The following is a 27,749-nucleotide window of genomic DNA, read 5'->3' on the forward strand; positions in this document are numbered from 1 at the left end:
CTTTAGATTGGTGTTGTTTTGTTATTTATATAACTTGGTAAAAGTTAAACTCTGGGATTAATTAAAAAAAAAGAGTTAAAACCCCATTAAGAGGGTAGAGTATAAAGGTGTAATACTTAGCTTATTCCTTGCTCTGGTAGGCTTCTTTCAATCTGTGGAATCAGGCCTCCAAAGTTTCTGCTCTGGGGTTCTTCAGTGAATGGTTGCACTCTGATGTCATCATATACAATGCAGGACCAATAGTCCTGCATTGTATGTAAGGGTGGCGAGGGCTCACCCACAACCTGGAGCACCAGAGAGAAAAGGTAAGTGCAGAAAACCCGCTGGAGTGAGGTATATATGGTAAGTATTACACCTACAGGTGTAAGATGTAATACTTGCCTTATTCCTCACTCCAGCAGACTTCCTGTGCAACCAATCCTCCGAAACCAGTGGCATTGGGGAGCTGGTTTCACAGGCTGGAGTAAGCCTGTTGGATCGAGGTATAAAGTAAATATTACACCTTATTCCTCTACCCCTAAGTGTACTACTTATGCTGCGTACACACGACCGGACATTCCGGCAGAAGAGGTCCGACATAATCATTCTGTCGGATAGTCCGATTGCGTGTGGGATAGTCCAATCGTTTTTCTTTAAAAAAATCAGAAGAACCTCAAACTAGAACATGTTTCACATCTGTCCGACGGACTCAATCCCTATCGGAAAACCATTCGTCTGTATGCTGGTCCGATGGACCACATACGATGCAAGGGCAGCTATTGGCTACTGGCTATTGAACTTCCTTTTCTAGTCCCGTCGTACGTCATCACGTTCAAAACGAACAGACTTTTGAACAGACTTTAGTTCATTTGTGTGTGGGCAAGTCCGTTCATTCGATAGTCCGTCGTAACGCCGTCGAAAGTCCGTCGGGAAGACCGTCGGACCTTTTCTGCCGGAAAGTCCGGTCATGTGTACGCGGCATATCAATAAAGTATTCCTCGCTCCAGCAGGTTTCTTGCATTCACCTCTTATCTCCGATGCTCCAGATTATGGGCAGGCCCTCACCATCCTCATATACAATGCAGGACTATTGGTCCTGTCTTGTATATGAGTACATCAGATTGCAATTGGTGACTGGAGCACCGCAGAGCACAGGCCTGGTTGCACAAGCTGGAGGAAGCCTACCAAAGTAAAGGGTTTCCTTCTGATGCCCAGAGTGCGATTTAATATAACAACTTAGATTTACTGTATTTACTCTTCTTTATTGTAGGCTGTTTGGTTTCAGCTGGAAAAAGTGGAGAGTCTCTTCTCTAAGCCCTTGTACACACGGTCTGAGATTCCGACGGAATGTGTCCTATCGGACCGTTTTGTCGGATATTCCGACTGTGTGTGGTCTGCATCGGACTGTTTCCGTCGGAATATCCGACGGACCAACTTTTCCAACTTGCCGGTAAAATTTTCAGACAAAATGCTCCGATCGGACATACTCATGTGTAGCCTACTCCGACGGACAAAGTGCCACGCATGCTCAGATCAAATTCCTAGACCAAAGCTATTGGCTACTAGCCTGAACGTAGTCCCGTCGTAACGAAATAACGTCATCACGTTATGTACAATCGGATTTTCCGACAACTTAGTCCGACCGTGTGTATGCAACATCACTTCCGGACCTCTTCCGGAATTAATCCGTCGGAATTACTCCGACGGATTTGGTTGTCGGAATCTCCGACCGTGTGTACAAGGGCTTAGTCATTCAGCCACCTGGAAAGAGAAGTAAAGCAAAGCCTTTGTGTAGAAAAGCAAACAGGATGTAGAGACTGAAGATGGTCATACACCAGTAGAATTCTGAATAATTGGTAGAGGATTCCATCTTGCCATCATTGAGTCAACTAACTTTCTTTGAAAGCCCTATCATTTTTCCCAGATGCTACTTATATAGAATTGCAGACATATTAAACATTCGGAGTTAGAATTTAGTTTGTTCAAGAAAAATGTCCATCCTGCTTCACTAAATTCTCTCTCTGGAGTCGAAAATGATCATTGATTTGAATATCCAAGGATTATCAGTAATTATGGGAAATCTAGAGATGGCTGCAATGAGGTATGAGAGCTTATGTATTTTGCTTTACCTTTGTTGCTTGTTTACCCATAGATGGGACAGAGAGAAGCCAAGTGATTCCTGGAGACCAGACAACCTTTGACTTGACCGATGTGCAGGAAGGCATCACGTATGTAGTGAGGGTGACTCCAGTGGTGGGGACGAGAGAAGGAACACCTGTGACTATCAACGTCAAAACAGGTGGGACTCCATGCTATCTGTACAGTTATTTATTCCAACCTATGAAGCCCACAGCAGACATAAACAATCTTACTTCTCTTCACAGTCTTCCCATGTCCAACTTATGGCTTTAGGATTTGCTCCTTTTCCCCGCTACTCTTTTAATTACCGGTATCCCATTAGATATTCTGCAAACTCTTGTTCAAAATTCTCTCAAAACTCTTATTTAAACTCATTATAACCCAGTTTTTTTTTCCATATGCATGTAGGGTCACAACCTGTTGGCTGAAACCCCAAATATGGTCCCTCAATACATTTTGGGATCCTCAGACTGTTACAAATTTTGTTAAAGGGTCATTACCCCCTAAAGCTAATATTTTACTTTTGGGCAAATGTTGAAGAGTTACACCACCTGGCAGTTTCTCCTGGGAATAATAGGTGATAAGTTCCAGAGTCTGCATATTTGCTATAGCCATTATGCTGGATTTACTATAATTTATTTTAATGAACGGAGAATTAAAAAGGAGGTGATGGAACATCCTGGAAACATCCTAGGTGGTCAGAACAAAGTTGGAATTTAAGGCTGGGGTATTTCATTATCCAAGAAACAGAAGAAGCCAGGGATTGACTCAGCCTACTTGGCTCAACCTGTAGCTACAATACCATACTTGGGATGGTCAGCACTTTACTTGTCAAGGTTTCATTGAGCAAAACATTTGATGGTCTCAATGGTAAACTGATATTTAGGGGTACATGGAAACGTTGGGATTTTTCTGTTTTGTTTTGTGCCTATTTTTTCTTTGTTTCCTTTCTTGTTTCCAAATGCTAGTATGATGTTGCTGGACTACATAAATCAATCGATGGAAATCAGTAATATTAATACTTCAGAAATTCCTATAATGGAGATATGTTTGTTTTGTTTCTAAATGGTATGCTTCCTGTGATTACAGCGGAAGTAGGTATTGGTGGAGTGGCCAACCTTCGAGTGACGGAGACAACAGCCAACAGAATCCGCATTGTCTGGACTGGGATAGCAAGAGCTACAGGATACAGAGTTAGATGGAGACTAAGTGATGGTAGATCACATTTTTTTTTCAAATAAAAACTAAAGTGATTATTCATAAAGTCATAAATATTTAGGTATTTTTATTCTTTACACATAAGACACGTTTCAAGTGAATTCAGTAAACATTTGAACACAAAAAGTACCAGAACTAAGGAATCCAACCTACCTGCAAAGATTGAATGTCAACACCATGGGATTGATTTACTAAAAGCATAGCCGTGATCGTATAGTGGTTAGTACTCTGTGTTGTGATTTACTAAAAGCAAATAGACTGTGCACTTTGGCAGTGCAGTTGCTCCAGAGCTTAGTAAATAATGTGAAGCTCTACTTTGCAAAGAATACCCAATCACATGCAAGGAAAATAAAAACAAAAAACAAAAAAAAAAACAGCGTTTTTGCCTGCATATGGTTGGATGATGAAAGTTAGCAGAACTTAAAGCAACTGCAGAGTGCACACTCAATGTGCCTTTAGTAAATCAACCCCCATGGAATGACATAAAGCAGGGGACTCCAAACCTAAGAGCCACATCCAGCCCACTATAAAATTTTATCTGGCCCTCAGCTAGGGTCAGTGGAGTGTCTTCAATGTGCAAAATTAGGGATTAAAGTGGTTCTAAAGGTAGAATTTTTTTTTCTCGTAGCCTCCCTGGCGGTATTCCCGAGTCTGGCTTGGGGTGAGATTTAATTACCATAAGCGGTATTCCCAAGCCAGACTCAGGATCGCATTGCTGGATCCATCTAGGGGGTTACTTACCTTGTCCCCTGGATCCAGCAAAGTCTCCCCGCTGTGATCAGCGAGCCGCCGTGTCTCGGTCGGTCTGTCACAGTGCCGAGCTCCATTCCCTGCGAGCGTTGCGACGCACGGGGACGGAGTTCGGCGCCAAATTCAAAAAGTAAAAAACACAGTATAGATACAGTATATTGTAATCTTACAAATTACAGTACTGTATCAAATAATTACACACCCCCTTTGTCCCTAGTGGTTTGTCCAGTGCCCTGCATATAGTTTTATATTATAAATACTGTTCTTTATGCCAGGAAACTGGAGATTGTCCATAGCAACCAAAAAATGTCCCTTTACATCAAAAGTGGTTATAGACCAGCTACAAAACAGCGATAATAAATTAGAATCACTCGCAGAATTGAGCGATAGTAATTTGTGGGGAAATTCGTCATCAAACACTAAAAGTAATGACAGTGACAATTATGCAACTCAGCACATTTCAGTGTTTTTGATTTGATTACATTATTGAATAATTTTTATTATTATTATAATATTATTTGTTATAATTATTTATAGTTATTTTTTTATATATATATATATATACATATATATATTATATTATATTATAATTTATGATTTCATATTTCAAATTTTATCATACCCGGAATGTCTATTAGACTCTGGTTTGGACGGATTTAAGTGAATTATTTCTAAGAATTACAGACCTACAATATAAAACGCCAAATTTCCATGCAAAATAATGGTACTGCTTTCAGCAGCTAAAATCTGAAATAATCATATCGCCAGGGAGGTTAATGCATTGTATGCATTAAGATAAAAACTCTTCTGTGTGCAGCAGCACCCCCTAATACTTGCCTGAACCCCATCTCGACCCAGTGATGTTACACGTGAGCCTCGGCTGTCTGGGACTCTCTGTCCCTCCCACTGCTGTCAATCAAAGTCAGTGAGCCAATGATGAGAGAGAGGGGACGGACCAAGCAGCGGCTCCATGTTTGAATGGACACACAAGGCATTGGCCTCAGCTCGGGTACCCCCATAGCAAGCTGCACTTGGCAGGAGGGATTTGCCAGGAGCGCCGGCGAGGAACCCCAGAAGAGGGATATCTGGGCTGCTCTGTGCAAAACCAGATAAGTATAACATGTATCACTTTAAGGAAAGCAAAGTCTGCCTCTGTTAGCCACAGGATCTACAAGATGGCTTACAACCGAGAGTCCCTAAAGAACTCAGTCAGGTTATAGCCAGACCGCTATTCCTCATCTTCATGGACAGCATACTGACAGGAATGGTACCAGCTGATTGGCGAAAAGCCCACGTGGTACCAATATTAAAAAATGGGCAGAGATCCGTTCCTGGGAACTATAGGCCTGTCAGTCTAACGTCGGTAGCTTGCAAACTATATGAGGGGATGGTTAGGGACCATATCCAAGAATTTGCTGATGAAAACAGTATAATTAGCAGTATTCAGCACAGGTTTACGAATAGGTCACGCTTGCCAAACCAACCTATTAACATTCTACGAGGAAGGGAGCTGCCATCTGGACAAATGTTGGCCAATGGATGTGGATTTTGATAGAGCATTTGATTCAGTCCCCCCACAAACACTTTATCTAGAAACTGAGGTCTGTAGGCATGGAATATAGGGTATGTACCTGGATAGAAAACTGGCTTTGGGGGCGTGTCCAAAGGGTGGTGAAAAATAACGCATACTCAGAATGGTCTAGAGTGGTTAGTGGGGTACCCCAGGGCTCTGTCCTGAGACCAATTCTGTTGAATCTGTTTATAAATGATATAGATGATGGGATAAATAGCCTGATCTCAGTGTTTGCTGACGACACAAAAATATGCAGGACAATAACAACACAGCAGGATATAGAAACTTTACAAGAGGACCTGAATAAATTAATGGAGTGGGCTACTACATCCGTCCAGTTTTGTTCACCAAACTTCACAAGGGATGTGCTGGAGCTGGAGAGAGTCCAGAGAAGGGCAATTTAATTAATATGGGGACTGGAGAACCTCAATTATGATGAACGAGTACAAGCCCTAAATGTATTCTCCCAGGAGAAGAAATGCTTGAGAGGAGATATGATTCTGATGTGCAAATATCTCAATGGCGATCCCATCATAAATATGAAACTTTTCAATCCCAGGTAGTGTAAGCCCTTGTACACATGGTCGGACATTCCGACAACAAAATCCGTCGGATTTTGTCCAACGGATTTTGTCCGAAACTGGTGTTGCATACACACGGTCGGACAAAGTTGTCGGAAAATCCAATCGTACGTAATGTGATGACATTATTTCATTACGACGGGACTACATTCCGGCTAGTAGCCAATAGCTTTGGTCTAGGAATTTGATCTGAGCATGCGTGACACTTTGTCCGATCGGAATTCTCTACATACAATCGGACAAAGTCCGATCGGATCATGTTGTCGGAAAGTTTTATAGCCCAGCTCTAAAACTTTGTCCGTCGGATATTCCAATGGAAACAGTCCGATGGAGCCCACACACAGTCAGAATATCCGACAAAACGGTCCGATAGGACACATTCCGTCGGAATCTTCGACCGTGTGTACAAGGGCTCAGAGGACACGGGGCCACACAATGAGACTGGAAGAGAAGCGGTTTCACCTTAAGCTGCGTAGGGGGTTTGTCACTGTCAGGGCGGTAAGGATGTGGAAGTCTCTTCCACAATCAGTGGTGTCGGCAGGAAGTATGGATAGATTTAAAAGACTTTTGGCCGTGCATCTTAACGTAAACAATTTAAGGGGATATGGAAAATGATTTTGCTACACACACCTACACAGGTTGAACTGGATGGACTGTTGTCTTTATTTAACCTTACTTACTATGTTACTATGTCTAGGCTTCAACCCTCTCCAAATCACACCTAGACCCTGTAAGGGGGATGCTAATGGGTACCCTGACATAAGGGGAGACCCTAATGAGGATCCTGATGTAAGGGGGCACTTTGATGTAAGAGGGACTCTGGGGATGGGGATTCTGATGCAACAGGCACTCTCATGGAGACTCTGATGTAAAAGGGAATTTAATGGGGACAGTGATGTGGAGGGAACTACAAATATTTGTAAAACATACAATGTGGCTGTTATACTAAAGAGCTTTGAGAACCTTGATATAAAGTGTTGGAGTTGGCTTGCCAAAATCCATTCAGTAATTTTGTAATTGGTTGAAATCGCCTTACCATCGCCATGTGTGTGTGGTGGCACAATGTGCCTATTTCAGTAAATTTCAGCTACTTCTATCCATTAGGAATAGCAAACATGATTTCAAGAGATCACAATAACTAAAACAACCTACCAGCCACGAGTTTAAATGACCACCAGAATACAGCTCATTATAAAGTCAAAACTATGCAGTAAATAGACAGATCAATACAATTTATTGAGAGTGAATCACTATAAAAAAAAAAAAGGCAAATCCCGATTTTGCCATTGGCTTTGATTAGGGCAATTTCACTCTCATCTCCTTGCTGTTGATCAAAATGACCATTTTATGTTTTTGATGCCTTTAACATTTTTAAAAAAGAATGTATTCAAACGATTTTTTTCCTGTTAAGGTCGGGAGATCATAAGAACCCTTCCAGCTGGGGCAACATCATTCGACATTGAGGAACTGCAAGCAAACACAGTGTATATCATAGGGGTGACCGCTCTTGCCGGTAACACAGAAAGCAGCCCAGCGACCGTCACGACTCGCACAGGTAAGTCGAATTTTACGGCATGGTATCAAAAGTTTTGTGCTAAGAACTTTAAAATACAGTATATCAAAAGCCACAACTTTTTGGTTTGGCCAGAATAAAGATTGGTTAAAACCCCAGTAAATGTTTTGCCATTATTATGTCTTATTGGGGAGATTTCTCCTAATTTCCCGTCCCATAGACCCAATAGAAAGTAAGATGATATCTTTAAAAAGTGAGGAAAATTCCCTCTAAGCCCTTGTACACACGATCAGACATTCCGACAACAAAATCCGTCAGATTTTGTCCGACGGATTTTGTCCAAAACTTATGTTGCATACACACGGTCGGACAAAGCTGTCGGAAAATCCAATCGTTCGTAACGTGATGACGTTATTTCGTTACAACGGGACTACGTTCAAGCTGGTAGCCAATAGCTTTGGTCTAGGAATTTGATCTGAGCATGCGTGGCACTTTGTCCTATCAGAATTCTATACAAACGTTCGGACAAAGTCTGATCGGATCATGTTGTCGGAAAACTTTATAGCTCAGCTCTAAAACTTTGTCGGTCGGATATTCCGACGGAAACAGTCCGATGGAGCCCACACGCGGTCGGATTATCCGACAACAGGGTCCGATCGGACATTCTCCATTGGAATGTCCGACCGTGTGTACAAGGGCTTAGATGGTTACCACCAGAACAACTCCCCATTAGAACATTTCATCTTGATCCCTGTTCTGGTGACTCAACTCTTTAAAATTTTCCCTCACTTTTAGTCCCAGTGAAAATGGCCATCAGGACAAATACAGAGAATGAATCTCCCCAGCAGTGATACCGACAGTGAGATGTTCTAGCCCTTCCACAATCTATCCAAACCTAAACCTATGGAGGGCTGGTATCTTCTTAAGCCGATCATAGATCATCACAAATGATATAACATAACAACTGGGGATTAATTGGAAAACACTGCATCCATGATGACCCAGCAAATTAGTGGCTTTACTATGCAGTGCCAACCCTTGTTGGTAAGGGTTAGCGGTTCTGAGGAAGGAAGGTGGGGGCCGCTCCCTTCTTAGCCCATCTTGTTTCCATCTGACACTTTGTTATTCTCATCTGATCTCTGTAGGAACTGACACGGTAGATAAAGTCACCAATCTGAGGGTTCAGAACCTTGGGGAAAACACCATACGTGTGGAATGGAGCCCGGTCCTCAGAGCCACCAATTACCGGATTACCTGGAGACGTAGAGATGGTAGGTCAATCTTTCTCTTCTTTGTCAATGCTAGTCTTTATGTGCCCAGCTCACAAAATTTCAGAAGGTAAGGTGTTTAAGGCCCCATACACACTATCAGTTTTTCTGCTGAGTTTTTCCTTCAGATTTACCAAAACCACATAATATGAGGTCAAACCTTAGGAGTTTCAATGTGTATGCAATCAGGCAGGTCCTTCTACTACATGGTTTTGGTAAACCCGAAGGAAAAAATCAGCAGATAATCTGATAGTGTGTATGGGGCTTTAGATAACATTGGGACTGTGAAGTAAAATAACAATGGCCAGATTTTTGCCCCCATGCCAATTATCCTATACTGCCAGTCATATCCAAGGGGAAAGGGCTTAATTCCACACTATTTAACAGGCATATGCAATTAGCGGACCTCCAGCTGTTGCAGAACTACAAGTCCCATGAGGCATAGCAAGACTCTGACAGCCACAAGCATGACACCCAGAGGCATGATGGGACTTGTAGTTTTGCAACAGCTGAAGGTGCGCTAATTGCATATCCCTGCTTTATAGGATCAGAGGTAACATACAAAAAAATATCAGTGAATATGGCAGTGCACCTAAAACCAACTGTTAGAACCATGGCCTGATCTAGGGGGGTGCTGGGGAGGTCAGCGCCCCCCCACCCCAGATTTCAGTTGTGCCCCTCCCTCCTAAGCCTGGGTCCCGTAAGGTCTTCTGAGACTGGCAGGGAGGTTGTACAAAATTTCACTTCAATTCTCAGACCTCAAAATTTCAAGTCCTGATCTACTAACCAGGCCTTGAAGTTGCCCCACCAAACCCCTACCCTGTCCCTCCCCTAATTCCACCCCTAAACACGCCCTCATAAATTATCTCATGAAATTACACTGTTAAATGTTTTATGCATAAGTAACTTACAAAAATAAATGTTAACAACAACATCTTTAAAGAGGAAGTAAACCCTGATGAGTTTACTTCCTCTTTCATTCCCTGCAAAGGTAAAGCATAATGGACTACTGTGCATCGCATACTACCCCATTATGTGTCACTTACCTGACACAGGAGCCAGCGATGTCACCGCTGTCCCCTGTAGTCCGGCGCATCCATCTTCTCGGTGGGTCTCGCTGCTCCGCCTCTGTCATTCGGCGAAGCCGCAATGACGTCACTCCCGCACATGCGCACGGGAGCCAACACACGCGGCATCTTGTCGGGGTGTCTGCCCCCCCCCCATGTGAATAGGTAGGGGAACATCTATAACATACAGATTATAGTTAAAGCTTTTTCCTTTGTCTGTAATAATACCACTGTATAATATATGGTTTATTCTCACAGGGGTTGAAGTGTCTCGGCTGGTTACCAGGGATGTGACATCAGTCGACATTACAGATTTAGTGCCCGGGACCGTCTATACCATCTTTGTCGCAACACTTATCGGCTCAGTCGAGAGCGGAGCAGAATCTATCACTGCGGAAACTCGTAAGTCAAACCAACATTTAGAGTATACTATGTATTGCATAATATATAATATATAACATATATATAACATATATATATATATATATATAACATATATATATATATATATATATATATATATATTTATATATATGCTATATTACCAAAAGTATTGGGACGCCTGCCTTTACATGCACATGAACTTTAATGGCACCCCAGTCTTAGTCCGTAGGGCTCAATATTGAGTTGGCCCACCCTTTGCAGATATAATAACTTCAACTCTTCTGGGAAGGCTGTCCTCAAGGTTTAGGTGTTTAGGTATAGGTTTAGAAGTGCATTTGTGAGTTCAGGCACTGATGTTGAAAAATGTTGTTGGAAAAAAATAAAACTGACGAGTTATAACCTTTCCTTACTCTATCCAAAGGACCCACCCCCACAGTGCATGTGGCCTGGTATGGTTCAGGAGGGTGGGGTGCTCCCCCCCCTTCCTGACCTACCAGGCTGCATGCTCGGATAAGGGTCTGGTATGGATTGGGGGAGGCATGCCGTTTTTCTCTTACACTTTTTTTTCAATAGCCGTCAGTTTAAATGTGACTCATATTTTTTCTTTAGAAATTAAATTTTTGCTGCAGCATGTTCTATATACAGTATGCTACGGATGCACCACTTTACAGGCAGACTAAGGGGAGCCACCCAAGCACTATATTAAAATGTTTTTTTTATTTTTTTGCACTTAAGCATCATTAAAATCACTGTTCCAGAAAAAATTATATGTTTGCATTGATACATGTCCCCCAGGGCATAACCTGGACCCCCCATGCTGTCAGCGGGGGGGGGGGGGGTATGTAATGAAAATGCATTACATGCCTTAATAAAAACACCACACAGCACACATAAACACTGGCTAGGCACACATTTAACCCTTTGATAGCCCTAGATGTTTAACCCCTTCCCAGCCAGTGTCATTAGCACAGTGACAGTGCATATTTTTTAGCACTGATCACTGTATTAGTGTCACTGGTTGCCACAAAGTATCGAAAGTGTCAGTTGGTGTCTGATTGTCAACTTCAATATTATATGCTTATAATCAGTAACTTATATTCTATAAGTTGCTGATCGCCGCCATTACTAATATAAAAATTAATAAATAAAAAATTCCAGTATATATCCCATAGTTTAAGACACTATAATTTTTGCGCAAACCAATTAATATATGCTTATTGGGATTTTTTTTTACCAAAAACGTGTAGCAGAACGCATATCGGCCTAAATTTATGAAGAAATTCGATTTTTTTTTGCATATGTTTTATAGCAGAACGTAAAAAAATATATATTTTTTTTAATTGTTGATCTTTTTTTGTTTATAGAGCAAAAAAAAAAAAAAAAACACAGAGGTGATCCAATACCACCAAAAGAAAGCTCTATTTGTGGGGGAAAAAAAGGGCATAAATTTTAGTTGGGTACAGTGCTGCAGGACCGTGCAGTTAAAGTAATGCAGTGCCGTATCGTACAAAAGGGCCTGGTTAGGAAGGGGGGTAAAACCTGCCGAGGTCAAGTGATTAATAGATGTGCAGAAATAAAAAAAGTTATCAAAACTTATCAGGGGTTCTAGGTCATTCCAAAACTAATAAAAATACATATTTGGCTGTGCATACACTCTAAGAACATTGATATTTTAATATGCCAATTGTCCTACATGAATGCTTTTGGCGCGGTGTCTTTCCCATGTTGGAGTCATACGTTGTTCCTTCTCTGTCTTCTCTTAGGACAACAGGAGGTCGGTGCTGTCACAAGCCTGCGGGTCTTTGAGAGTCAGAACACTATACGGGTGACGTGGGTTGGTGTTCAGGATGCCACAGCCTACAGGGTTTCATGGACCCCTGAAGACGGTACAAATAATCAACCATATTTCTTATCGCTATGAAGCTGAAGTTTAATCTGTTTTTTTTTTTATTTGCCTCCCCTGGTTCCTCCCTTCCCCTCATCAATATGTCAATGAAGTTTTGAATAAAACTTTTCGTTTTCTTAGCTTCCCTTATTTTAGACCCAGTGATGTCATCACTGGGTCTCTGTGTTTTTCTATGCAATGTAGGCTGGTGGTCTGGGTTTGCAGGGTTGCTGTGCATAGCTTCTGAAAGCATCACAACACCCGGCCTCAGTACTCCTCTCTTGTTGTATAGGAGGTCACCCAGAAGTGTCCTATGCAACAAACAACAGGACACGTTCAGCATTCGTACACGGGTGGGAGGAATGTTCCTTACATTGGTGGTCCATGGGAGGAATGCTCCTTACATTGGTGGTCAGTGGAAGAAAGACCACTTTACACTGGCAGCCAGAGGGAATAATGCTTCTTACTTTGGTGGTCAGTGGTTGAAGGAACCTCCTAGTGGCCAGTGATAGAAGGACCCCCTTTCTTGGTCAGTGGGAGAAAAAACCCTTGCGAATGGGAGAGGAATCCCTTTACATTGGTGGTCAGAGGGAAGAATGCCCCTTACATTAGTGGTCAGTGGGAAGAATTCTCCATACATTGCTGGTCAGTGAGAAGAATGCTCTGTACATTGGTGATCAGTGGGAAGAATGTTCCTCACACTAGTGATCAGTGGGAAGAATGCTCCTTACATTGGTGGTCAGTGGGAAGAATGGTCCTTACATTGGTGATCAGTGGGAAGAATGTTCCTTACATTGGTGATCAGTGGGAAGAATGGTCCTTACATTGGTGGTCAGTGGGAAGAATGTTCCTTACATTGGTGATCAGTGGGAAGAATGTTCCTTACATTGGTGATCAGTGGGAAGAATGCTCCTTACATTGGTGATCAGTGGGAAGAATGTTCCTTACATTGGTGATCAGTGGGAAGAATGTTCCTTACATTGGTGATCAGTGGGAAGAATGCTCCTTACATTGGTGATCAGTGGGAAGAATGCTCCTTACACTGGTGGTCAGTGGGAAGAATTCTCCTTACATTGGTGGTCAGTGGGAAGAGTTCTCCTTACATTGGTGGTCAGTGAAAACAATGCCTCCATTACATTAGTGGTCAGTGGGAAGAATGCCACTGTCACAACAAGTACTTACCGAGGCCAAGATGCCAAGAGCGGTAACCCTTGCGACTACGCCACCCCGTCCCCCAGAGGTGGTACAGCGAGCGGGTGGCACGCAGAAGCACTGGCCACCAGCAGGTGTAAGTTCCTGAAAAGGGTTGAGGAGCTGAGCAGAGGATTAACTGAAGTTCAGGAACTGACTGAGGGTCCTGTGCAGAGTTAGCAGACAATCCAGAACGTAACAAGGGATCAGGCACAAGCTAAGTAGCAAGTCCATGAAGCAGGCCAGGGGTCAAATCCGTGTAGGCAGGCAAGAAAGTCCATTAGGCAGGCCAAGGGTCATACATGTAAAGGCAGATCAGAAGAAGTCCGTTTAAGCAAGCCAAGGGTTGGATCGAGGAGAATAGCAACGTAGTTAGGGAAGTCAATCAGGTATAGTAGCAGGAAACAGGCACAAACGGGAAGCTGACAACAAACCAGCAACCTGTTTGGACGCCAGGGCTGTTTGAAATAAGCTCTCCATAGCGTGCGCCATTGCGCATACCCGTGCGCTGTCGTGCACACTCGTGGGCCACTGCGCGAACACGCGTGCCATTGTGCATTGTATGAGCTCTAAACCGCTGTTCATGTGCGCAGGGACACGGCGAGTATGGATGGGAAGAGACCTTCTCTGACAGCCTCCCTTACATTGGTGGACAGTGAGAAGATTGTCCCTTACATTGGTGCTCAGTGGGAAGAATGCTCCTTACTTTGGTGGTCAGTGGCAAGAATGCTCCTTACATTGGTGGTCAGTTGGAAGAATGCTCCTTACTTTGGTGGTCAGTGGGTAGAATGCTCCTTACTTTGGTGGCCAGTGGTAAAAGGACTGTCTTACATTGGTAGTCAATGGCACCACCTTACATTGGTAATGAGCAGAAGAAGAGCTTATTTACACTGGTGGAAGGAAGAACGCTCACTATACTGGTAGACAGTGGTAAATAAACCCTCTTACATTGCTGGCCAGTGGTAGGTGGACCCCCTTGCATTAATGATGAGTGAGAGAAGGACCCCTTTACACTGGCGGTTAGAGGAAAGGATGCTCCTTACATTGGTGGTCAGGTCAAGGACCTTCTCACACTGGTAGGCAGTAGGAGAAGAATCAACTTCCGTGGGAGAAGTACAGAAGGAAGAAAAGCCCCTGTTCATTGGTGATCAGTGGAAAGAATGCCCCCCCTCCCTTTACTTACAGTCAGCTAAAAAAGATCAGTAGTTACTTGTCTGAGAGGCAGAAGTTGTTGATTACACAAGGACCCCCCAAGCAACCTCAGGTGGAACCCTAGGACTTCATGGAGCCCTTGTTGAGGACGGTTGGTGTGGAGGGTGACAAGTGCTTTTGTGCCATTTTTTTAAATGCAGGGACCAAACAAACTTTTAGAAATAAAACAATAATAATAATAAGCAATGAGCAGTGACTGCATGTCTCCGTACTAAAATACCTGCTTGGTGCATCACTAGGTGGTCCAGAGCAATCCAGGGAGGTGCCAGGAAACACCAACTCCTTTGAGCTGATCAACCTGACCCCGGGTGTGCGGTACACTGTGAAAGTCACAGCACTGGTGGGCAACCGACAGGGACAGCCGGTCAGCACGAGTGTCACAACACGTAAGTAGTGTCCCCTCTCAGTGGAAACAGAAAAATAGAAACTCCACGACTTCGTAAAAGAGTAAAGAATCTTCCACATTTAACATAAAACATTTTCTTTGTGCCTTTTGCCCCGCTCAGCGAACATCCCCGATTTAAACCCCGTCAGAGACCTCCGGGTGATAGACGTAACGCGCCAACGGGTTAGGCTGACGTGGTCGGTGGTCCCTGGAAGTTCTGGCTATCGGATTTACTGGAAGCGGGTGGATGGTAAGGACTTTTTTTCTTTAGAGTTTTAGAAACAAAAAAATAGGTTTGAACAAAAATATTTTACTGGCAGAACTGATTCAATTTCTCAAGGTTACTTATTAGACATGTGCAATTCGTTTCGTTCCGAATATCCAAATAACGAAAACCCGTTTGAAAAACTTTTCCAAATATTTGTAGATTTGAATATTCAAAAATTTCGTAAAATTCAAATATTCGAAAATTTGTCAATTCAAAAAAAATCGTGAATTTGGAGAAAAAAAAATTGAAAATAAAAGGAAATTCGGAAAAAATTGTAAATTTCAAAAAAAATTGGAAATTTGAAAATTCACAAACAATTCGGAAATTAAAAAAAAAAAACTAAAATAAAAAAAAAACAGAAATACGGAAAGTCTAAATAAATCAGAAATTCCTAAATTCAAAAACCCAAAAATTAGAAAATCTGAAATGATAACTAGCTAATTATAACTAAAGTATTATTAGCTATTAAATTATAGGTGTTGGAATTTCCTTTCAAATTTGGCTGTTAGCGAATGTAATGAATATCTATCCATCCAAAGTTACGAATTATCCAAAATAACGAATGCCGCATCTAAACAAATGGAACGTAACTAATTAATAATAATAAATAACAATAATAATAATAATAAAAAAGTTTTATTATTATTATTTATTATTACTTTTCCCGTTCCATTTGTTTAGATGCGCCATTTGTTATTTCAGATAATTCGTAACTTCGGATAAATTCATATTCGTTACGTTCACTATCAGACAAATTTGAAAGGAAATTCCAATACCTATAATAGTTAGTAATAGTTAAATTATTATTAGTTAGTTATTTCAGATTTTCGAATTTTCGGCTTTTTGAATTTCCAAATTTTTTTGAATTTCCGATTTCTTTTTTTTCGAAATTCCAAATCTCCGATTTTGTTTTCTAACTTCAGAATTTCAGATTTTTTTTCAAATTTTTGATTTTTATTTTTTTTACATTTCAGATTTTTTTCAAATTTATGAATTTTTGAATTGCAATATTAACGAATGACCTGAAAACACCAAAAAAACAACAAAAAAAAAAGAATAAAACAAAAACAAACACATTTTTCGGCAGTGCACGTCTATTACTTATTAACTATCTCAGTTTGGGAACCTGGCAGGGTTAATGTGCAGATGATCTGATCTCCTAAACCTAAAATTGGTTGGTGTCTATATACCCTGCTTAAAGGTAAACTGTGCATTGGCTCACTCAGCTGCCAGCCCCAACATGTGCTTGTATGCACTTTATTTTTGAGTCCTTCTCTTGGAAGAACATAATCATAAATACATTACTATGGACTATGTGACACGCATCCACACATCTTCAATGAAACTTGGCATATTCAGAGTTATAATCATCTTATACGATCGTAAGCGCCATCTAGTGGTCAAAATCCAATTTTTCCCTGACTGCGGTATTTAAAAACAAATACCGCATTATGGCCACAAGGTGGCGCTTACAATCATACAATGTAATTATATAACACAGAATACAGCTCGATTTGCTGGAGCTGTGTGGAAGTGGGTCACATTTGTTCTGCAAGCTTTTATACATAGGTCCCCATGTGTTAGAGCATCATCTTATTTAGAGCAAAAAACACTTGCATAGATGATAAACTTTTCTCTATTTATAAGCTCTGTAAATATTTCTTACAGGAGGTCCGGAAACAAGCCGCTTGGTGTCTGGAGATGCCGGATTTTATGACCTTGACAACTTAATATCTGGTGCTCGCTATCAATTTCGCGTAGCCTCATTATCTGGAAGCCAGGAAGGGGAAGCTGCAACTGCATTGGCAAACACCCGTAAGTCTGATGTCTAATTTTATGGCTTAGGTCCCGATGCATGGGGCTGTGGCATTTAGCAGTGCAGATGTCTTGTATTCCTGGGCATTCTACACTGGGTAGATTCTGCCCTAAATGTTAGTACTGCTAGGTGCACCATCCAGTAGTACAGCTCTATATTCATTATAACATCATTAAATGTATTGCTTTTAAATACAAATACAGTGGAACCTTGGATTACGAACATAATACGCTCCGGAGAATGCTTGTAAGCCAAAACACTCGCATATCAAAGCGAGTTTCCCTATAGAAATAAATGGAAATGAAGATAATTTGTTCCACATTGACCTATTGCATGCAATACTGCATGTGGCCAGAGGTGGGGGGGGCACCAAAGAACCTCGGAAATACCCGGGGATGGCTCGGCTGAACTCGGAAAGTCTCGGAAACACTCAGGAACGGAGTATTTCTGAGTGATGCCGAGTATTTCCGGACGACTCCGAACCGTTCCGAGTGTCACCAGCGCCCCCCCGCATCTCTGGCCAAATGCGGTACTGCACACCCCATTAACTTGAATTCTGCTCGTTTTGCGAGACAACACTCGCAAGCTGAGTCAGAATTAAAAAAGAAAAGTTGCTCGTCTTTCAAATTGCTCTTTTACTGCGTTGCTCGTAAACAAAGGTTCCACTGTATCTGAATTTGACTTGGTTTTAGTATCTGTACAGCAGAGCTCATACCAGGAGAGATGAAAGCAACACGTGGAGCCAATCAGTTGTGCTGCGGGGCTCATGTAACAAAAAGGAACATGCTTTTCACTCTTTTATTTCTCCTTTCACTGTCCAATCACAGGCTGGGGGAGGGACAAGGCCCATAAGACATACTTAACTTTACCAGAAAAATTAAGTAATTTTAATGGGCTTCCAATAACATCACATTTCCAGAAGAAGGGAGGAGAAGGGAGGAGTGGTGTGCTACAGCAATGCCTGGAAGAAAAAGCCTGCCTGTTTAAACTTGATTTCCTTGGGATGGTGGGAACCCCTCATAATGGGGACAGCAGGTATACAGACCCAGAAAGTCAGCACGAAGATGGTGGCAGGCACTTATAATGGGCACAGCAGGTGTATAGACCAGGGAACTCAGCACAGGGATGGTGGGAATCTCGCATAATGGGCACAGCAGGTATACAGACCTGGAAAGTCAGCCAGGGGTGGCTTGTCCATTAAGGGTGCAAGGGGCACTGCCCCCTCTGTCCTTGCCCCAACCCATATGAATAATAGATGGATTCATGCATAGCATGAATCTATCACCGGCTGCCGCTGCCACCCCCTTATTAATGTGTCCGGCCCCTTTCAGGACACCTGATTAGAGCCATAGGCTCTAATAGGCTTCAAAATAGGGTGGGCTTGTGGTGCAGAACATTGCGCTCAGAGCCCACCCAGGTGTGTTAGAAAAGCAAATGAATATTCACTTTTTTAACACTGAATCGTCTCTCAGGAAGCCCGGGTCTGATACCCGTTTCCCGAATGGGTGAAAGGACAGGCGATCCTATTGGATGCATAGGAGGAGGGGGGGGGGGTGCATGGCGGAAGCCGCTGTGATTCACACCACAGGAGGAGGAAGAAAGCTGCCAAACATGCTGCCCAGCCCACTTCCTAGATGGGATAAGTGTGGGGCTTTGATGTCCCAATTGTTCCCCGGAGGGGGGGAATGGTGCTGTTTGCCACCCCCCAAAAGAAAAAAAGCCACCACTGAACTCAGCACAGGGATGGTGGGAATCTCTCATAATGGGTACAGCAGGTGTACAGACCCGGGAACTCATCAAAGGGATGGTGGGAATTCCTCATAATGGGCACAGCAGGTGTACAGACCCAGGAACTCATCACAGGGATGGTGGGAATTCCTCATAATGGGCACAGCGGGTGTACAGACCCAGGAACTCAGTGCAGGGATAGTGGGAACCCCTCATAATGGGCACAGCAGGTGTACAGACCAGGGAACTCAGCACACGGATGGTGGGAACCCCTCATAATGGATACAGCAGGTGTACATACCCGGGAACTCATCACAGGGATGGTGGGAATTCCTCATAATGGGCACAGCAGGTGTACAGACCAGGGAACTCAGCACACGGATGGTGCGAACCCCTCATAATGGATACAGCAGGTGTACAGACCCGGGAACTCATCACAGGGATGGTGAGAACCCCTCATAATGGATACAGCAGGTGTACAGACCCGGGAACTCATCACAGGGATGGTGGGAATTCCTCATAATGGGCACAGCAGGTGTACAGACCAGGGAACTCAGTGCAGGGATAGTGGGAACCCCTCATAATGGGCACAGCAGGTGTACAGACCAGGGAACTTAGCACACGGATGGTGGGAACCCCTCATAATGAGCACAGCAGGTGTACAGACCCAGGAACTCATCACAGGGATGGTGGGAATTCCTCATAATGGGCACAGCAGGTGTACAGACCCAGGAACTCAGTGCAGGGATAGTGGGAACCCCTCATAATGGGCACAGCAGGTGTACAGACCAGGGAACTCAGCACACGGATGGTGGGAACCCCTCATAATGGATACAGCAGGTGTACAGACCCGGGAACTCATCACATGGATGGTGGGAATTCCTCATAATGGGCACAGCAGGTGTACAGACTCAGGAACTCAGCATAGGGATGGTGGGATCCCCCCATAATGAGCACAGCAGGTGTACAGACCCAGGAACTCAGCACAGGGATGGTGGGATCCCCCCATAATGAGCACAGCGGGTGTACAGACCTGGGAACTCAGCACACGGATGGTGGGAACCTCTCATAATGGGCACAGCAGGTGTACAGACCCAATAACTCACTCATAGATCTGATTAATAGAGTCTCCAGGTTGGTAGAAGTAGCTGAGACTGTGTACAGGATAACATGAAATCTTCTAACCGATGACCCGTTTCTTGTACAGTTTGTGGAAACGGAAGGTTGGACATTGTCTTCTTGGTGCACACCACACAGGACAACCAGTTTAATGAAGAGGCAATAAAAAAATTCCTTTCTCAAGTGATCTCCTCAGTTGGACCTCTTGGATCAAATGCCACCCAGGTAACTCATTTTACAAGATAAGCCTGACATAGCATCTAACTCCGCCCACCGATCCAAATCTCAAAAGAAAAAGTTAGGTTTACAAGCTGAAGTTTATTCTGCATTTTTATTCCCCAGTTCCTCCTTTCCCTGCTCATCAAAATGCTAATGAAATAGTATAATAAAATCTTTCTATTTTTATTATGTACCTTATTTGAGACCAGGGGCGGACTGACCATTGGGCCACTCGGGCACTGCCCGAGGGCCCCGAGCCACTAGGGGGCCCCATCAGGGTTTCCAGCCTCAGTAAAACCAGGGACAGTATGTAAAAATCAGTGTTTTTTTACATCTGTCTCTGAAATGTCCCTTACCAACATCCTTTTGGTCTCAAAATCCAGAGATTATAGCTGCCCCACCTCTCCAGTGCCTTCTCAGCCAATAGAAACATGTCTGTGTATACTGTGTGTACATGTCTGTGTATACTGTGTGATTGTATACTGTGTGTGTATACTGTGTGGCCCCATAATCTCGTATTGCCGAGGGGCCCCATAATCTCCTATTGCCCGGGGGGCCCCATGAGTTGTCAGTCCGCCCCTGTTTGAGACCCAGAGATGTCATTTTGGTCTCCGCATTTCTCTATGCAATGCAGGCAGATCATGGCTGGTGGGAGGGGCCAGCAGGGTGCTGTTCATGGGCTGTCTCTTGGGAGGAGTTATACAAATATCAAAATGCCTTGATGGGTGGAGTGGGCGTTCCTAAGCAGGCTGCATTAGCATGCAAAGTGCAGTAGGCAATGCCCACATGGGATGCTGAGCCTCTATGATTGAAAGAACCAAAACCCAAAGAATGAAAGCAGTAGGCCAGAGACAATCAGGCCTGGGGAGGAAAGGACAGGAGAACTATTTCAAGGGTTCCTCTGTGTTGAAAAGGTTGAGAAAGGCTGGTCTAGATGATGCTGGATGTCCTCCAGCCAGGGAATGAGGCGGGCTCTAGATGACTTGCTGCAGCTTCTAATGCACATTGTGAGAAGCTTGCAATGCAGTGAAATCGGTATAAGCAGTTTTAGTAGAGGAGAGGAGCAAGACTGAAGGGAATGCCGAAGATCACCTTTTTTTAGATCCTCCTTGGAATCTGCAGATTTCTTATATATTTTTTTGCAAACAATCATACAGCACCACCTAGAGGTTTTCCTTATTACTACAACTCTTAGATTTCTTTTGTGCGTCAAGATATAGATAACGTTGAAGCTTGTCCTGTCACTTGCTGGCTGTGTTTTTCTATATCGTCCTCGTTTTCTGGTCTATAAAATTGTTCCAATCTTTTATGTGTCATTATTTTCTATAGGTGTCTGTGGGCTCTTACAGTTTCCGGCAGAGGCCCTCCGTGCTACTGAACAGATCCAGCGAGCTCAGAACAGTCCTACAGCAAGTCCAAAACATCCCTTTTACCGATCCAAGTGGAACTGCTATCGGTAAGAAGTAGCCAAAAAAAAAATGTTACAGAAGCAACTTAAATGTAAACCCAACATTTCATATTCCTGATATGCATAGCTTTCAGCTGTCCCGGATTTCGAGGGACTGTCCCTGATTTGGAGCAATGTCCCTCTGTCCCTCTTTCCTCCTCATTTGTCCCTCATTTTGGTCTGATCTATATAGTTGTATATAAAATGCACTTTTTATCTTTCAAAAAGTGTTTCCGAGCGCTAAACCTTTCATCCAAATTCTAAATTGCTGCATTTGTACATTTTAAAAGCCAATATAAAGGAATAGTAGTGGTAAAAAAAAGGCCCTTGTGGATTTATTGAACCTATTTTTTTTGCTTAATTCTCCTTTAAGGGGGTGTGGCCCTTGGCGTGTCTTATGCCTACATACATTTGTTAGTAGGTGTCCCTTATTCCCATCTGAAAATGTTGGGAGGTATTTAAACCCAACATTTCATATTCCTGATATGCATAGCTTTCAACTGTCCCGGATTTCAAGGCACTGTCCGTGATTTAGAGCAATGTCCCTCTGTCCCTCTTTCGTCCTCATTTGTCCCTCATTTTGGTCTGATCTATTCAGCTGTATATATAATGCACTTTTTATCGTTCAAAAAGTGTTTCCCAGCGCTAAACCTTTCATCCAATTTCTAAATTGCTGCATTTGTAAATTTCACAAGCCAATATAAAGGAATAGTATTGGTAAGAAAAAAACACTTGTGGGTCATTTTTGCATGTAGAATTCTCATTTAAAGGGGGGGGGGGGGGGGTGTCCTATGTCTGCATGCTTTTGCAGAACTACAACTCCCATGAGGTATAGAAAGAGTCTGACAGCCACCAGCATGACACCCAGAGGCAGAGGCATGATGGGACTTGTAATTTTGCAACAGCTGGAGGTCCGCTAATTGCAGATCCCTGCCCTATATGAATAATGGATAGATTCATGCATAGCATGAATCTATCCATGGCTGCCGTGGCCACCCCCTATTCAGGGGTTGTTCGCCTCAATTACAGTGGCGGGGGTGTTTTTTTTTAAGCGCTTTTTTGAAGCACCCGATTAGTGCGGCAAACAGTACGCCACCAAAACCCCCCCCCCCACTAAAAAAATTGCACCGCCCGCCACTAAGTGTGTGTCTTATCAGAGAGTAGAGGAGAAAGCAGTGCTGGATCAGTAAACTGTATATAAGGTAATACAGGTGCGCTTTGGAGAGCTTAGTGCGGGGGTCTCAAACTGGCAGCCCTCCAGCTGTTGCGGAACTACAAGTCCCATCATTTCTCTGCCTGTGGGAGTCATGCCTCATGGGACTTGTAGTTCCGCAACAACTGGAGGGCGACCAGTTTGAAACCACTGGCTTAGTGCAAACTGCTGGGGGGTGTCAATATAAAACAAACAGAGCTTAAAAAAGTTCAGGGAAAAAGTCATAAAAGCAATATATAGTCCAGTGGGCTACTCCAGCTAGACCTGTATACAGGTTCAGGCTAGGGCGTCAGTGTAGGCATATAAGAAAAAAGGGAGGGCGCACTGACCTTGTGCATCACCAAAAACTATTTTAATGGAGCTAAAAACAGCAATGGTTATACGCGTTGGCCACCTTTCAATACCGTCTGGTCCACCGGGAACTTCGGTCCCATCACACTGTCACTTTTAATTTTATAGCTTAGGGATCAACCACCACTTACTTTACAATGTGTAGATTCTTGTTTTATGCATGGTACTAAGACTTATTTTGTCCATGGGAGAGAGCGGTTCTGTATTTATTCTCATTATTCAGTATTATATGTATTGCCATGTCTTGATGTTAGCTGTTATTCCATGTGGAGTATGGAACATGTATCCATTATTTCTGTACCTTACATTTTCTCCAGGTGGAGCCATAGACTTTGCCAGGAACTATCTGTTCTCCCCGGTTTATGGAAGGAGACAGAATGTGCCCGGGGTTTTGGTGCTCTTGGCGGATGGACCATCCTCGGATGACGTGTCGCAGGCATCGAACGCTATCAGGGCTGCCGGTAAGGAATTTCATATTACCTAAAAATGCCACTTTTCACCTTTGTTTCATGTATGAAGACTTCTTCTGCTGTTCTCCTAAAAAATGACACACTTATCCAGTACCAAGTCATGGTCACTTTTTGTAAAGAAGTCTTCTGTTGTCTTCTGCTGTTCTCCTAAAAAGAAGTCTTCTGTTGTCTTCTGCTGTTCTCCTAAAAAGAAGTCTTCTGTTGTCTTCTGCTGTTCTCCTAAAAATAAGTCTTCTGCTGTTCTCCTAAAAATAAGTCTTCTGCTGTTCTCCTAAAAATAAGTCTTCTGCTGTTCTCCTAAAAATAAGTCTTCTGCTGTTCTCCTAAAAATAAGTCTTCTGCTGTTCTCCTTAAAAGAAGTCTTCTGCTGTTCTCCTAAAAATAAGTCTTCTGCTGTTCTCCTAAAAATAAGTCTTCTGCTGTTCTCCTAAAAAGAAGTCTTCTGCTGTTCTCCTAAAAAGAAGTCTTCTGCTGTTCTCCTAAAAAGAAGTCTTCTGCTGTTCTCCTAAAAATAAGTCTTCTGCTGTTCTCCTAAAAAGAAGTCTTCTGCTGTTCTCCTAAAAAGAAGTCTTCTGCTGTTCTCCTAAAAATAAGTCTTCTGTTGTCTTCTGCTGTTCTCCTAAAAAGAAGTCTTCTGCTGTTCTCCTAAAAATAAGTCTTCTGCTGTTCTCCTTAAAAGAAGTCTTCTGCTGTTCTCCTAAAAAGAAGTCTTCTGCTGTTCTCCTAAAAAGAAGTCTTCTGTTGTCTTCTGCTGTTCTCCTAAAAATAAGTCTTCTGCTGTTCTCCTAAAAATAAGTCTTCTGCTGTTCTCCTAAAAAGAAGTCTTCTGTTGTCTTCTGCTGTTCTCCTAAAAATAAGTCTTCTGTTGTCTTCTGCTGTTCTCCTAAAAATAAGTCTTCTGCTGTTCTCCTAAAAAGAAGTCTTCTGCTGTTCTCCTAAAAAGAAGTCTTCTGCTGTTCTCCTAAAAAGAAGTCTTCTGCTGTTCTCCTAAAAAGAAGTCTTCTGTTGTCTTCTGCTGTTCTCCTAAAAAGAAGTCTTCTGTTGTCTTCTGCTGTTCTCCTAAAAATAAGTCTTCTGCTGTTCTCCTAAAAATAAGTCTTCTGCTGTTCTCCTAAAAATAAGTCTTCTGCTGTTCTCCTAAAAATAAGTCTTCTGCTGTTCTCCTTAAAAGAAGTCTTCTGCTGTTCTCCTAAAAAGAAGTCTTCTGCTGTTCTCCTAAAAAGAAGTCTTCTGTTGTCTTCTGCTGTTCTCCTAAAAAGAAGTCTTCTGTTGTCTTCTGCTGTTCTCCTAAAAAGAAGTCTTCTGCTGTTCTCCTAAAAAGAAGTCTTCTGCTGTTCTCCTAAAAAGAAGTCTTCTGCTGTTCTCCTAAAAATAAGTCTTCTGTTGTCTTCTGCTGTTCTCCTAAAAAGAAGTCTTCTGTTGTCTTCTGCTGTTCTCCTAAAAAGAAGTCTTCTGCTGTTCTCCTAAAAAGAAGTCTTCTGTTGTCTTCTGCTGTTCTCCTAAAAAGAAGTCTTCTGTTGTCTTCTGCTGTTCTCCTAAAAAGAAGTCTTCTGCTGTTCTCCTAAAAATAAGTCTTCTGCTGTTCTCCTAAAAATAAGTCTTCTGCTGTTCTCCTTAAAAGAAGTCTTCTGCTGTTCTCCTAAAAATAAGTGTTCTGCTGTTCTCCTAAAAATAAGTGTTCTGCTGTTCTCCTAAAAATAAGTGTTCTGCTGTTCTCCTAAAAAGAAGTCTTCTGCTGTTCTCCTAAAAATAAGTCTTCTGCTGTTCTCCTTAAAAGAAGTCTTCTGCTGTTCTCCTAAAAAGAAGTCTTCTGCTGTTCTCCTAAAAAGAAGTCTTCTGTTGTCTTCTGCTGTTCTCCTAAAAATAAGTCTTCTGCTGTTCTCCTAAAAAGAAGTCTTCTGCTGTTCTCCTAAAAAGAAGTCTTCTGCTGTTCTCCTAAAAAGAAGTCTTCTGCTGTTCTCCTTAAAAGAAGTCTTCTGCTGTTCTCCTAAAAAGAAGTCTTCTGCTGTTCTCCTAAAAAGAAGTCTTCTGCTGTTCTCCTAAAAAGAAGTCTTCTGCTGTTCTCCTTAAAAGAAGTCTTCTGCTGTTCTCCTAAAAAGAAGTCTTCTGCTGTTCTCCTAAAAAGAAGTCTTCTGCTGTTCTCCTTAAAAGAAGTCTTCTGCTGTTCTCCTAAAAATAAGTCTTCTGCTGTTCTCCTAAAAAGAAGTCTTCTGCTGTTCTCCTTAAAAGAAGTCTTCTGCTGTTCTCCTAAAAAGAAGTCTTCTGCTGTTCTCCTAAAAAGAAGTCTTCTGCTGTTCTCCTAAAAAGAAGTCTTCTGCTGTTCTCCTAAAAAAATGACACAAACATTTATCCAATACCAAGTCATGGGCCCTTTTTGTTTCAGTTTTCTGTTATCTATGTATGGGTTCCCGGTATATAGGACATTAACAATCAGTTCCCAACAAGTAGATACACATTTGGAAACTCATCCTGCTGTACCTACTCTTAGATCAGAATTTATTGAATTTAACTTTTATTAGCAGTAGGAAGACAAGTGCGGTGGTTATACACCTTCAAGTCAAAATTGGAAACCTCCGCACTTGCCTTCTGCAATTGGTTGTCAAGAACGTTACTTCAAGGCAAAACAAAAATGTGTGTTTGCATTAATGGTGGCCCCACCAGCTCTATATGCTTGCCTTCTCTTTGCTCCCCACTACTCTGTTCAGCTGTATGCAGTGCAGAGAAAAGGCCTCATTCACATGGGGCGATTACATGAGCCCGTGCAGGGCCATTTTTAACCAGCACAGGGATGCACAGGTGGTCTGTGCATCCCAGTGCCAGCTTTTCCATTCATGTCTTTTGGGACACAGCGACTGCAAGGACACAGCCACTCTGTCCCAGCGACTTACAGCGGGATTGCAATATTGCAGTGGACAAACAGACACTAACTGACACTTTTGACATTTTGTTGAAACCAGTGACACTAATAGAGTGATCAGTGCTAAAAATATGCACTGTCACTGTACTAATGACACTGGCTGGGAAAGGGGTAAACATCCAGGGCGATCAAAGGGTTGGCCTGAAGAAGGAGCATGCAAGCTCTGAATGCAAAGCCGCCTCCTCCTCTGGAAGTGACATCATCCCCGAGCTGTCAGCGTCCTCCACTGCCTGGACTGAGCTGCTTATGCTGGATACCATCTACACAAGCCGCCAGCGGGACATACATAGATGTGGGCACATCGGGACTGACCACGGGTTTACAGAGCGAGACCAGCATGATACACAAAGCGCTGTTCCTCTACTCTCTTGTGAGTAGCCTACTTTTTATTATTCAACTGCTTCCATGCATAAAGCACTGTGTCTTCTCTACCTGGGCGTTCAAAGGGATAATGTGTGCCTAACCAGTGTTTTTGTCTTTACTATGTGTGCTGTTTTTACTAAGGGATGTGGTGGATTTTATTCCCTGCAGGGAAACAAAATCCAGTACATAGTTTCATAGTTAGTTAGGTTGAATAAAGACACCAGTCCATCCTGAGTGAGTGTCTACAATTGTCCCTATCCCTATACATTGCACACTCACATCAGTCCCTACCCCCAAGGAGCCCACAATCCAAGGTCCCCATTCATATACTGGGGCCAATTTTGGACAGAAGCCAATTAACCTACCTGCATGTCTTTGGAGTGTGGGAGGAAACCGGAGCACCCGGAGGAAACCCACGCAGGTACAGGGAGAACATGCAAACTCCAGGCAGGTAGTATCGTGGTTGGGATTCAAACCAGCGACCCTTCTTACTGCTAGGTGAGAGTGCTACCCACTACATCGCTGTGCTGCCCAATAGCCCACTACATCTCTGCTGACAGAACAGAGCTCTGCTTGTTTACATAGACAGAGCTCTGTTCTGTGTCTCTCCTCGCTGATCATTGGGTTCTGGCGGACATCCATTGGCCGGCACCCGCTGATCAGCTTGTGCTGTGTTTAATCACTGTACAGATG

At 42.9% G+C, this 27,749-nt stretch overlaps 1 protein-coding gene across 2 annotated transcripts in view; it reads left to right on the plus strand.

Moving 5' to 3' along the window:
* The window catches only part of COL7A1 (collagen type VII alpha 1 chain), a 294,429-nt gene that overhangs the window by 109,916 nt on the left and 156,764 nt on the right, over positions 1 to 27,749 (plus strand). For both annotated transcript variants that reach the window (XM_077451699.1, XM_077451698.1), the window contains exons 18-29: positions 2,132 to 2,278; positions 3,208 to 3,333; positions 7,652 to 7,795; positions 8,899 to 9,024; positions 10,347 to 10,490; positions 12,236 to 12,358; positions 15,000 to 15,146; positions 15,267 to 15,395; positions 17,082 to 17,228; positions 20,165 to 20,301; positions 21,625 to 21,751; positions 23,624 to 23,767. In XM_077451699.1, coding sequence (XP_077307825.1) covers positions 2,132 to 2,278; positions 3,208 to 3,333; positions 7,652 to 7,795; positions 8,899 to 9,024; positions 10,347 to 10,490; positions 12,236 to 12,358; positions 15,000 to 15,146; positions 15,267 to 15,395; positions 17,082 to 17,228; positions 20,165 to 20,301; positions 21,625 to 21,751; positions 23,624 to 23,767 — 1,641 coding nt within the window. The remainder of the gene's footprint in view (positions 1 to 2,131; positions 2,279 to 3,207; positions 3,334 to 7,651; positions 7,796 to 8,898; positions 9,025 to 10,346; positions 10,491 to 12,235; positions 12,359 to 14,999; positions 15,147 to 15,266; positions 15,396 to 17,081; positions 17,229 to 20,164; positions 20,302 to 21,624; positions 21,752 to 23,623; positions 23,768 to 27,749) is intronic.

The sequence above is a fragment of the Lithobates pipiens genome, unplaced genomic scaffold (assembly GCF_037356315.1).
Source record: "Lithobates pipiens isolate NorthernLeopardFrog02 unplaced genomic scaffold, aLitPip1_a1.2 Scaffold_23, whole genome shotgun sequence".
Classification (NCBI taxonomy): Eukaryota; Metazoa; Chordata; class Amphibia; order Anura; family Ranidae; genus Lithobates; species Lithobates pipiens.